The following is a 13851-nucleotide window of genomic DNA, read 5'->3' as shown; positions in this document are numbered from 1 at the left end:
GGGAACCTTCAGACCAATCTTGGACTTAAAAATCCTAAACAAATTTCTAAGAGTTCCATCATTAAAAATGGATACTATTCGAACCATCCTTCCCATGATCCAAGAGGGTCAGTACATGACCACAGTGGATTTAAAGGATGCCTACCTTCACATACCGATTCACAAGGATCATTATCGGTACCTAAGATTTGCTTTCCTAGACAGGCATTACCAGTTTGTAGCTCTTCCCTTTGGATTAGCTACGGCTCCAAGAATCTTTACAAAAGTTCTGGGCTCACTTCTGGCGGTACTAAGACCGCGAGGCATAGCGGTGACTCCGTACCTAGACGACATTCTGATACAAGCGTCAAGTTTTCAAACTGCCAAGTCTCATACAGAGATAGTTCTGGCATTTCTGAGGTCGCATGGGTGGAAGGTGAACGTGGAAAAGAGTTCTCTATTACCACTTACAAGAGTTCCCTTTCTAGGGACTCTTATAGATTCTGTAGAGATGAAAATTTACCTGACAGAGGCCAGGTTATCAAATCTTCTAAATGCTTGCCGTGTCCTTCATTCCATTCCACACCCGTCAGTAGCTCAGTGCATGGAAGTAATCGGCTTAATGGTAGCGGCAATGGACATAGTACCATTTGCGCGCCTGCATCTCAGACCGCTGCAATTGTGCATGCTAAGTCAGTGGAACGGGGATTACTCAGATTTGTCCCCCCTACTAAGTCTGGATCAAGAGACCAGAGATTCTCTTCTATGGTGGCTCTCTCGGCCACATCTGTCCAAGGGGATGACCTTTCGCAGGCCAGATTGGACGATTGTAACAACAGACGCCAGCCTTCTAGGCTGGGGCGCAGTCGGGAACTCCCTGAAAGCTCAGGGATTATGGACTCAGGAGGAGAAACTCCTCCCCATAAATATTCTGGAATTAAGAGCAATATTCAATGCTCTCCTAGTTTGGCCTCAGTTAGCAACTCTGAGGTTCATCAGATTTCAGTCGGACAACATCACGACTGTGGCTTACATCAACCATCAAGGGGGAACCAGAAGTTCCCTAGCGATGTTGGAAGTCTCAAAGATAATTCGCTGGGCAGAGTCTCACTCTTGCCACCTGTCAGCGATTTACATCCCAGGCGTAGAGAACTGGGAGGCGGATTTTCTAAGTCGCCAGACTTTTCATCCGGGGGAGTGGGAACTTCATCCGGAGGTCTTTGCTCAACTGATTCTTCGTTGGGGCAAACCAGATCTGGATCTCATGGCGTCTCGCCAGAACGCCAAGCTTCCTTGTTACGGATCCAGGTCCAGGGACCCGGGAGCGGTTCTGATAGATGCTCTGACAGCCCCTTGGGTCTTCAACATGGCTTATGTGTTTCCACCATTCCCGATGCTTCCTCGTTTGATTGCCAAGATCAAACAGGAGAGAGCTTCGGTGATTCTGATAGCGCCTGCGTGGCCACGCAGGACCTGGTATGCAGACCTAGTGGACATGTCGTCCTGTCCACCGTGGTCTCTACCTCTGAGACAGGACCTTCTAATTCAGGGTCCTTTCAAACATCCAAATCTAATTTCTCTGAGGCTGACTGCATGGAGATTGAACGCTTGATTCTATCAAAGCGTGGCTTCTCGGAGTCGGTTATTGATACCTTAATACAGGCTAGGAAGCCTGTTATCAGAAAAATTTACCATAAGATATGGCGTAAATATTTATATTGGTGCGAATCCAAGAGTTACTCATGGAGTAAGGTTAGGATTCCTAGGATATTGTCCTTTCTACAAGAGGGTTTAGAAAAGGGCTTATCTGCTAGTTCGTTAAAGGGACAGATTTCTGCTCTGTCTATTCTTCTACACAAACGTCTGGCTGAAGTTCCAGACGTTCAGGTTTTTTGTCAGGCTTTAACTAGGATTAAGCCTGTGTTTAAGACTGTTGCTCCGCCGTGGAGCTTAAACTTAGTTCTTAATGTTCTTCAAGGCGTTCCATTTGAACCCCTTCATTCCATTGATATCAAGCTGTTATCCTGGAAGGTTTTGTTTTTGATGGCTATTTCCTCGGCTCGAAGAGTCTCTGAGTTATCTGCCTTACATTGTGATTCTCCTTATCTGATTTTTCATTCAGACAAGGTAGTTCTGCGTACTAAACCTGGGTTCTTACCTAAGGTAGTTACTAACAGGAATATCAATCAAGAGATTGTTGTTCCATCACTGTGTCCTAACCCTTCTTCAAAGAAGGAACGACTTTTGCATAATTTGGACGTAGTCCGTGCCCTGAAGTTCTATTTGCAGGCAACTAAAGATTTTCGTCAAACTTCTTCCCTGTTTGTCGTTTACTCTGGACAGAGAAGAGGTCAAAAGGCTTCAGCTACCTCTCTCTCTTTTTGGCTTCGTAGCATAATACGTTTAGCCTATGAGACTGCTGGACAGCAGCCTCCTGAAAGGATTACAGCTCATTCTACTAGAGCTGTAGCTTCCACCTGGGCCTTTAAAAATGAGGCCTCTGTTGAACAGATTTGCAAGGCTGCGGCTTGGTCTTCGCTTCACACCTTTTCAAAATTTTACAAATTTGACACTTTTGCTTCTTCGGAGGCTATTTTTGGGAGAAAGGTACTTCAGGCAGTGGTTCCTTCTGTTTAATGTTCCTGCCTTGTCCCTCCCTTCATCCGTGTACTTTAGCTTTGGTATTGGTATTCCATAAGTAATGGATGACCCGTGGACTGACTACACTTAACAAGAGAAAACATAATTTATGCTTACCTGATAAATTTATTTCTCTTGTAGTGTAGTCAGTCCACGGCCCGCCCTGTCTTTAAGGCAGACCTAAATTTTAATTAAACTCCAGTCACCACTGCACCCTATGGTTTCTCCTTTCTCGTCTGCTTTGGTCGAATGACTGAATATGACGTGAGTGGAGGAGCTATGTACCAAGCTCTGCTGGGTGATCCTCTTGCAGCTTCCTGTTAGGAAGAGATATATTCCATAAGTAATGGATGACCCGTGGACTGACTACACTACAAGAGAAATAAATTTATCAGGTAAGCATAAATTATGTTTTTCGACTTTCTCTGACTTGGTGGTTAAATCACCATCGTATAATTCTAGGGGCCTCTTTCGTTCGTCCAACCTGGACTGTGATCACAACAGATGCAAGTCTTTCAGGTTGGGGAGCTGTTTGGGGATCTCTGACAGCACAAGGGGTTTGGAAATTTCAAGAGGCAAGATTACCAATCAATATTTTGGAACTCTGTGCGATTTTCAGGGCTCTTCAGTTTTGGCCTCTTTTGAAGAGAGAACCGTTCATTTGTTTTCAGACAGACAATATCACAACTATGACATATGTCAATCATCAGGGTGAGACTCAGTCCTCAAGCTATGAAAGAAGTATCTCGGATACTTGTTTGGCCGGAATCCAGCTCCTGTCTAATTTCTGCAGTTCATATCCCAGGTAGAGTCAATTGGGAAGCGGATTACCTCAGTCGTCAGACTTTACTTCCGGGAGAATGGTCTCTTCACCCAGATGTGTTTTCTCAAGTTGTTCAGATGGTGGGGGCTTCCAGAAATAGATCTGATGGCATCTCATCTAAACAAGAAACTTCCCAGGTACCTGTCCAGGTCCAGGGATCCTCAGGCGGAAGCAGTGGATGCATTGACACTTCCTTGGTGTTATCAACCTGCTTATATTTTCTCGCCTCTAGTTCTTCTTCCAAGAGTGATCACCAAAATCATCATTGAGCTATCGTTTGTGCTGCTGGTGGCTCCAGCATGGCCTCACAGGTTTTGGTATGCGGATCTTGTTCGGATGTCCAGTTGCCAACCTTGGCAATCTTCCATTAAGGCCAGACCTTCTATCTCAAGGTCCTTTTTTCCATCAGGATCTCAAATCATTAAATTTGAAGGTATGGAAATTGAACGCTTAGTGTTTAGTCATAGAGGTTTCTCTGACTCGGTGAATACTACTATGTTGCAGGCTCGTAAATCTGTTTCTAGAAAGATTTATTATCGAGTTTAGAAGACTTACATTTCATGGTGGTGTTGTCATAAATTCTCTTGGCATTTTTAGAATTCCTAGAATTTTACAGTTTCTTCAGGATGGTTTGGATAAAGGTTTGTCTGCAAGTTCATTGAAAGGACAATTCTCTGCTCTTTCTTTTTTATTTCACAGAAAGATTGCTAAACTGATATTCATTGTTTTGTGCAGGCTTTGGTTCGTATCTAACCTGTCATTAAAGCAATCTGATTTATCGATCTGATTTTTTTGTATAAAGCACAATTATTTCCAAATTCCTTTGTTTATGCTTTTTACTCCTTTCTTTATCACCCCACTTCTTGGCTATTCGTTAAACTGAATTGTGGGTGTGGTGAGGGGTGTATTTATAGGCATTTTGAGGTTTGGGAAACTTTGCCCCTCCTGGTAGGATTGTATATCCCATACGTCACTAGCTCATGGACTCTTGCCAATATGAAAAATGAATTTATCAGGTAAGTTCTTACATAAATTATGTTTTTCAATACGTGTCTTGCTCTTCAGTCCCTTCCTCTGCCGTCAGTGGCTCAGTGCATGGAGGTTATTGGTCTAATGGTTTCAGTCATGGACATCATTCCATTTGCTCGGTTCCATCTCAGACCTCTGCAATTATGCTTGCTCAGGCAGTGGAACAGGGATTATGCGGATGTATCTCCAAAGATTGTTCTAGACCAGATGTCCAGAGATTCTCTTCCATGGTGGCTGTCTTAGGATCTTCTCTCTCAGGGAACTTGCTTTTGCAGACCTGCCTGGGTGATTGTAACCACGGATGCCAGTTTGCTGGGCTGGGGTGCTGTCTGGGGTTCATCCAGGGCTCAGTGTCTATGGATTTGGGAGGAGTCGGCTCTTCCAATAAATGTGTTGGAACTAAGAGCAATTTTCAATGCTCTTCTAGCCTGGCCTCAGCTAGCTTCAACCCAGTTTATCAGGTTTCAGTCAGACAACATAATGTCAGTGGCTTACATCAATCATCATGGAGGAACTTGGAGTTCCTTGGCCATGACAGAGGTAGCCAAGATTATTCAGTGGGCGGAGATTCACAACTGTTGTCTGTCTGCTATCCACATTCTAGGGGTGGACAATTGGGAAGCGGATTTTCTGAGCAGACAAACTTTTCATCCGGGGGAGTGGGAACTTCATCCAGAGGTATTTTCCAGCTTGATTCTTAGTTGGGGGCAGCCGGAGATGGATCTCATGGCATCTTGTCAGAATGCCAAGCTCCCGAGGTACGGGTCGAGGTCAAAGGATCCTCAGGCTTTTCTGATAGATGCTCTGGCAGTTCCTTGGACTTTCAGTCTGGCATATGTGTTCTCTCCATTTGCTCTTCTTCCTCGGGTCAAACAAGAGAGGGCATTGGTGATTCTCATTGCTCCGGCGTGGCCTAGCAGAATCTGGTTTGCAGATCTGGTGGAGATGTCTTCTCTTCCACCTTGGCGTCTTCTATTAAGGAAGGACCTTCTTCTGCAGGGTCCCTTCCTTCATCCAAATCTTGTTTCTCTGAAGCTGACTGCTTGGAGATTGAACGCTTAATTCTTTCTAAGCGTGGTTTTTCTGAGTCAGTCATTGAGACTATGATTCAGGCTCGTAAGCCTGTGACTAGGAAGATTTATTATAAGATTTGGCGTAAATATTTGTATTGGTGTGAATCCAAAGGCTACTCGTGGAGTAGAGTTAGGATTCCTAGGATTTTTGTCTTTTCTTTAGGAGGGTTTGGAGAAAGGTTTATATGCTAGTACCCTGAAGGGTCAAATTTCTGTTTTATCTATTTTATTGCACAAGAGCCTGGCGGATGTGCCAGATGTTCTTTCTTTTTGTCAGGCCTTGGTTAGAATTTGGCCTGTGTTTAAGTCTACTACTCCACCTTGGAGTCTTAATTTGGTTCTTAGAGTCCTTCAACAGGCTCCGTTTGAACCTATGCATTCTTTGGATATTAAGTTGTTATCTTGGAAGGTTTTGTTTCTGGTAGCTATTTCTTCGGCTCAAAGAGTTTCAGAGCTTTCAGCCTTAAAGTATTAATCACCTTTTTCTTATTTTTCACTCTGATAAGGTAGTTCTGCGTACTGCCTTGGGTTTTCTTCCAAAGGTTGTTTCTGATAAGAATATTAATAAAGAGATTGTTGTTCCTTCTTTGTGTCCTAATCATTTTTCTCATAAGGAGCGTTTGTTGCACAACCTAGATGTGGTTCATGCATTAAAATATTATTTGTAGGCGACTAAGGATTTTCGCCAGTCTTCTTCTTTTTCTTTTTTTTTTTGTCTTTTCTGGGAAGTGTAAGGGTAAGAAAGCTACGGCTACTTCTCTTTCTTGTTGGTTGAGGAGTGTTATTCGCTTGGCATATGAGACTGCTGGTCAGCAGCCTCCTGAGAGAATCACGGCTCATTCCACAAGGGCTTTTTTATCTTCTTGGGCTTTCAAAAATGGAGCTTCTGTAGATCAGCTTTGCAAGGCTGTGACTTGGTCATCTTTGCATACTTTTTCTAAATTTTACAGATTTGATACTTTTGCTTCAGCAGAGGCTTCTTTTGAGAGAGAGGTTCTTCAAGCAGTGGTGCCTTCTGTTTAGATTAACTGTCTTGTCCCTCCCTTATTGTCCGTGTCCTCTATCTTGGGTATTGGTTCCCAACAGTAATTAAGATGATCCGTGGACTCACCGTGTCATTAGAAAGAGAACCTAATTTATTTTTACCTAATAAATGTATTTTTTTCTTGACATAGTGAGTCCACGGCCCACCCTGTTTTTCAGACAGTTTGCTTTTCTATAAACTTCAGACACCTCTGCACCTTCAATTACTTCCTTTCTCCTTTTCCTTTTGTCTAATGACTAGAGATTGTGGGTAGGGGGAGTGGTATTTAACCGCTTTTGCTGTGGTGCTCTTTGCCTCCCCCTGCTGGTAAGGAGTGATATTCCCAACATTAATTAAGATGATCCGTGAACTCAGTGTCAAGAAAGAAATACATTTATCAGGTAAGAATAAATTATGTTTTTACTTTGCTTTTTAAGATTACAATTTGTTATGCTATGGATACTATCGTTTTACATTTAGTTAGGAATGGGCGCTGCCATTGTAATGTTCTCATGCAGGGTGAACCTGGCCGACTGAGTCTGCCTCCTTCTCGAGGTAGCAGTGTAGAGAGTCTGACTGACCCTCGCGGACGACCATCATCTACATTAGGACCGTCTGATGATAAAAGAATGAGTGCAGATATGTCAGAATTAGAGCAGAGGATATCTGTGAGCACAGGTAAGGTTAACAATTCTGACAGAATATGTGCTTTTCTTATTTATATTTTCACTTTTATAATCCAGTTATGTTTTTTTTAATTTGTAGGACTTAATTTTCTTTTAATGGAATAGAATATTTTGAAGTATTGGTTACGCCTATTGGAGGTAGAATTTTATGGACTGAACTTTTGTTCACTTTGGATGTTAAATATTATGTGCAGAAACATTTGAGCTTTCAGGTCTATTACTGGCTATTTATTTTAATACTAAGAAAATTCTTACCATAAATAAGTGAACTTTTTTTTCTGTCAGTAGTTTTCCATTTTTAAAGCACCCAAACTTGCTAGTGCCGTTATACTTTTTAGACTTCAGTACTTTTTTAAGTTCAGTAGTTTAATCAATATAAAAACCCAAAGCATCTGTTAAAGCAGGAGTCAGCAACCTTGGCACCCTAGATGTTTCACTACCACATTTCCCATTATACTCAGCCAACCTAAAGTGTCTGAGCATCATGGAAAATGTAGTTCTTAAACATCTGGGGTGCCAAGGTTGCTAATACCTGTGTTAAAGCATCTAAGAAACTTCAATGAGTAAATGTTTCTTTTCACTTCACAGCCTACACACTCCGTATCTAGAGTACCTCTGCTCTGACAATTTTTTTAAAATAAATCACATATTCATTACCTTTATCTGACCTGTTAACACTTTTAAGCTGAGCTTTCTCTTTTACACCATGGTGTACCTAAACTTCTAGAAAATCTCTGCTGTTTCTATTTTCTCAGGTTTGTCACATTATTACTTTTTATAACCACTCATTCCAGATTACCCGTAAATGACCAGTTCCAGGAGGGTCCTTAAATCACCTCTTGTGCACACATTTGATTTCCCAACCTACACACAGATTGAAGAAGAATGACACCATACTATACCACATAACAAAATAACATCATTATTAATGCATTTCCCACTCTGCTTAGGAATATTACAATCTGTGCTGTACTCTGGGTCCCTCCAGGAAGTAGACCTCCAATTTGTGGTTTATACCACTAGAGTCACCAGTTTCTTTGCTAATAATAAATGCTAGTGTTAAAATAGAAATAAAACACTCCTTTATGAAAAAACATACTTTAGTAGTAGAATTTATTAATAGACAAGATACTGTAATCGGGGAGCATGCAGATCTTTCTAGTGCTATACGTGATTCATAGATAAGTCTGGTTCAGGAAAATACTTTTTGTTTTCCAGTTAATAAATCGCACTGTATGAGTCAGGTACCATCGATGACTCTCAAGAAAGATGGGAAAGAGAAAACAAATACATTGTGCAGTATGTCCTTGCTTTGCCAAGTTTAAACAAGGAGCTGCTGACTTTATTATATATCATAAGTATGAAGTGTATATAGAACACCTGGAGGGGAGTATATCCCTATCTGTTACAGTTGCACAGAGAGAAACCTGATCTCTGTGCAGGTCCTGTAGTTATTCTACAACATATTTTATTCAATATAGAATGCTTAATACGAGTGTATCATAATTTATTACAGCAAATGGTTTTTATTAATAAAGTATGGAAACTCCACTTAAAAACAGGAAAAGTCTTTGTTCAAATAATCCCTATCTTTTGGACATTCATTTTAAAGTGCTATTGTTAGCTAATAAAAAGTATCCAACAGATTTAAAATTGCTTAAAAACTATCCAAGCTCAAAATAAAGAAGTGCCCAAGTTCAATTAAAAGTATCCAACTGAAAAACTTGTTAAGTATGTGTGATAGGAGTCCAGTTTGGCAAGCAGCTGGTTGCCGTCTTAGCGCTCATGTCAGAAACCAGAAATGACATCACTACTACTTTAATTTTTTTTTTTTTTTTTTTTGCTCTGTCTGAATCGTTGACATTTTTTTTGGGGGGGGGGTTCATATCCTTTTAACATAATTAAGAAAAAATATGAAAAGATAAAATGTTAATAAGGGAGGCGCTCAAAGCCAAAGGTATCAACACTAAAACAAATTTAATAAAAACATATAAATGAACAGTGGTACAAATATAAAGGGACGTCTCCCCAAACTGAATTAAGCTAATATCCTAAAAAGTCTAAAATGACTGATAAAACTTGCTCAGGTCTAAAAAACAAACAATGATAATCAGCAGTTCTTATGTGGTTGTTGTAATTAAGGCAAATGTTAATGTCTTTTCTCCATATAGAACCAAATCAATAGTCAGTGTTCCGTTATTGAAAATACCACCAAGCTGCCTTATAAAGTAAAGCCGTAGCTGCCAAATATAGTGTCTAGAAAAATAACTTCGATATCCAAAGCTCTCTTGCTTTGTAAGATATCTTTATGTCAAAACCATTAAGCTGTGTACTTTACCAGAAGATAGATTCGTCAGTTGAAGGTCTTACTCCCTCGCCCGGTCCTCACCTCGAGCGGGGCTGACTGCAGCTTTGGCGTCTGACGTCACAGAAAGGTGTTCCGGCTAAAGGTAGAGGCCGATCCCTGCGCTCCCCTCTATGCGCTGTAATCACGGTCCTCTTTGATAAGCCCTGCACTTAGTGCTAATAGCACGCAGGGGACTGAATAACAGGATGATATAATGGATATCCAAAACAGTGTTCCCAAACACAGAGGCTCTGCTCCTTGTGAGAAAATGTCCCAATAGTATAACCCGGGTTATTAAATGAGACTCCAAATGAGATTCCAAAGATATGGCTAGTTGTTACAATGGTGATAACAACACTGCCAACACATACGACGCGTTTCGCCCTCCTATGGGCTTTATCAAGATAAAGCCCATAGGAGGGCGAAACGCGTCGAACTGACGAATCTATCTTCTGGTAAAGTACACAGCTTAATGGTTTTGACATAAAGATATCTTACAAAGCAAGAGAGCTTTGGATATCGAAGTTATTTTTCTAGACACTATATTTGGCAGCTACGGCTTTACTTTATAAGGCAGCTTGGTGGTATTTTCAATAACGGAACACTGACTATTGATTTGGTTCTATATGGAGAAAAGACATTAACATTTGCCTTAATTACAACAACCACATAAGAACTGCTGATTATCATTGTTTGTTTTTTAGACCTGAGCAAGTTTTATCAGTCATTTTAGACTTTTTAGGATATTAGCTTAATTCAGTTTGGGGAGACGTCCCTTTATATTTGTACCACTGTTCATTTATATGTTTTTATTAAATTTGTTTTAGTGTTGATACCTTTGGCTTTGAGCGCCTCCCTTATTAACATTTTATCTTTTCACTTTATTTTAGACAATTGCAGGGATTTTTGTCTTTTAAGGGGGTGTATGGTTATCAGTTTGGCCCAGCGCACCTATCTACCTTTCTTTGCTTTTAAGAAAAAATATGCACACATGTTTTGGTTGTTAAATTTACAATATGTTCTAATCTCACCTATTACTAAACTCTGAACAATTACTTAAAATTCCTTTTGTTCTTGAGCATTTTGATTTTTTTTTCCCTCCATTAATGTGTCTGACAAACTCCTTTTTCAGATCATAAAAAATAAGTTAAAAGCAGTAAAATTGTAACCCTAATATATTTATAATGGAGAAACTATAGCTATGTGATATCTGATTAGGAAAGGCTAAAGCCTATTAGAGAGATGATTTATTAATACAGGTATCCACTATTGGTTTCTTTACATTGTACACTATACATACAGGAGTAGGCAAAATCTGTGTTTTAAGGATATCAATGTAGCCTGTAAAATAAAGTATAACGTGCACGATACAAATAGTAAAACCTGCTTCACTGTCACCAGAGTTTGTCCTTAAAAATAAACAAAACACTGGTGACAGGGAAGTATGTTATATTATTTATACAGTGGAGCCATGCTACCCCCAGACCTGTAGGCATATCATTTTGTAAAGAAAATTGACTTAATTTTGACTCAGATTTTCATGTCACATGCTTACCACATTAAAGTATTATTATTTCTTTCATGTAATTGGCAAGAGACCATGACATATGGGATATACAATCCTACCAGGAGGGGCAAAGTTTCCCAAACCTCAAAATGCCTATAAATACACCCCTCACCACACCCACAATTCAGTTTTACAAACTTTGCCTCCTATGGAGGTGGTGAAGTAAGTTTGTGCTAAGATTTCTACGTTGATATGCGCTTCTCAGCATTGTTGAAGCCCGATTCCTCTCAGAGTACAGCGAATGTCAGAGGGACGTGAAGGGAGTATCACTTATTGAATACGATGATTTCCCTAACGGGGGTCTATTTCATGGGTTCTCTGTTATCGGTCGTAGAGATTCATCTCCTACCTCCCTTTTCAGATCGACTATATACTCTCAATTTACCATTACCTCTACTGATAACTGTTTCAGTACTGGTTTGGCTATCTGCTATATGTGGATGGTTGTCTTTTGGTAAGTATGTTTTTTATTACTTAAGACACCTCAGCTATGGTTTGGCACTTTATGCATTTATATAAAGTTCTAAATATATGTATTGTACTTATATTTGCCATGAGTCAGGTTCATGTATTTCCTTCTGCAGACTGTCAGTTTCATATTTGGGGAATATAAACATCTTTTATAGAAATTTTTTTCTTACCTGGGGTTTAGTCTTCAATTGACTACTTCTTGCAAATTGCGGGTGACATTAGGCCCGCGGGTGCGTCAAATGCTAAACTTTATTGCGTCATTTTTGGCACGAAAATATTTTTGGCGCGGACAAATAAGTCTGACGCAACCTCGTCATTTCCGGCGTCATACTTGACGCCGAGACCTTTCACACGGTTGCGTCAGTTACGCGACTGTGTCATTTCCGGTTATTTTTGGCGCCAAAAAGTTTACGCTACGTTGTGCGTCATACTTGGCGCCAAACTTTTTCATTATTTCAATACCCCATTGATGTTTGCCTCTTAATTTTTTTTCTCTATCAGAGGCCTATGCAATTTGCTTTTTTTTCCCATTCCTGAAACTGTAATAAGGAAATAGATAATTTTGCTTTTTATGTTTTTTTCTCTTACTTTTTGCAAGATGTCTTTATCTGATCCTGCCTCAGAAGTTTCTGCTGGAACATTGCTGCCTGACATCGGTCCTACCAAAGCTAAGTGCATTTGTTGTAAAATTGTTGAAATTATTTCACCGAATGTCATTTGTAATAGTTGTCATGATAAACTTTTACATGCAGTTAGTGTATCCATCAGTAATAGCACATTGCCAGTTGTAGTTCCTTCAACTTCTAATGTGCATGATATACCTGTAAATGTTAAAGAATTTGTTTCTGATTCTATTTGAAGGCTTTGTCTGCATTTCCACCTTCTAATAAATGTAAAGGTCTTTTAAAACTTCTCATTTAGTTGATGAAATTTCAAATGACCAACAACTTAATTTATCCTCTTCAGATGAGGATCTATCTGATACAGAAGATCCTTCCTCAGACATTGACACTGACAAATCTACTTATTTATTTAAAATAGAGTATATGCGTTCTTTATTAAAAGAAGTGTTAATTATTTTGGATATTGAGGTAACCAGTCCTATTGACATTCAGTCTAATAAACGTTTAAATGCTGTTTTTAAACCTCCTGTGGTTTCTCCAGGGTTTTTTTTTCCTATTCCTGAGGCTATTTCTGATATGATTTCTAGGGAATGGAATAAGCTAGGTGGTACTTTTATTCCTTCAAGGTTTTAAAAATTTGTATCCTTTACCAGCAAAATCTATAGAGTTTTGGGAAAAAATCCCCAAAGTTGATGGGGCTATTTCTACTCTTGCTAAACGTACCACTATTCCTATGGAAGATAGTACTTCCTTTTAAGGATCCTTTAGATAGGAAGCTTGAATCTTATCTAAGGAAGGCCTATTTATATTCAGGTCATCTTCTCAGACCTGCAATTTCTTTGGCTGATGTTGCGGCTGCATCAACTTTCTGGTTGGAAAATTTAGCGCAACATGAATTGGATTCTGACATATCTAGCATTGTTCGCCTACTGCAACATGCTAATCATTTTATTTCTGATACCATTTTTGATATTATCAAAATTGATGTTAGATCCATGTCTTTAGCTGTATTAGCTAGAAGAGCTTTGTGGCTTAAATCTTGGAATGCTGATATGACATCTAAATCTAGATTACTATCTCTTTCTTTCCGAGGTAATAATTTATTTGGTTCTCAGTTGGATTCTATTATTTCAACTGTCACTGGGGGAAGAGAGTTTTTCTGCCTCAGGATTAAAAACCTAAGGGTAAATCTAAGGCTTCTAACCATTTTTTCGTTCCTTTCGTCAGAATAAGGAACAAAAACTCAATCTTCCCCCCAAGGAGTCTGCTTCCAATTGGAAGCCTTCCTCAAATTGGAATAAATCCAAGCCATTTAGGAAACCAAAGTCAGCCCCTAAGTCCGCATGAAGGTGCGGCCCTCATTCCAGCTCAGCTGGTAGGGGGCAGATTAAGGTTTTTCAAAGATATTTGGATAAAATCTGTCCAAAATCAATGGATTCAGAGCATTGTCTCTCAAGGGTATCGAATAGGATTCAGAGTAAGACCTCCTGTGAGAAGATTTTTTTTCTCTCACGTATCCCAGTAAATCCAGTAAAAGCTCAAGCTTTCCTGAAGTGTGTTTCAGACCTGGAGTCTTCAGGGGTAATCAT

The 13851-nt window shown here is 39.8% G+C and overlaps 1 protein-coding gene across 2 annotated transcripts in view; it reads left to right on the top strand.

The window, feature by feature from the left end:
- Positions 1-13851, top strand: part of MAP3K7 (mitogen-activated protein kinase kinase kinase 7) — a 467450-nt gene that overhangs the window by 383412 nt on the left and 70187 nt on the right. For both annotated transcript variants that reach the window (XM_053710552.1, XM_053710551.1), the window contains exon 11: positions 7087-7246. In XM_053710552.1, the coding sequence (XP_053566527.1) occupies positions 7087-7246 (160 nt within the window). The remainder of the gene's footprint in view (positions 1-7086; positions 7247-13851) is intronic.

The sequence above is a fragment of the Bombina bombina genome, chromosome 4 (genome assembly GCF_027579735.1).
Source record: "Bombina bombina isolate aBomBom1 chromosome 4, aBomBom1.pri, whole genome shotgun sequence".
NCBI lineage: Eukaryota > Metazoa > Chordata > Amphibia > Anura > Bombinatoridae > Bombina > Bombina bombina.
The sequence above is the reverse complement of the archived record's forward strand: the minus strand, read 5'-3'. Positions and strand labels throughout refer to the sequence as shown.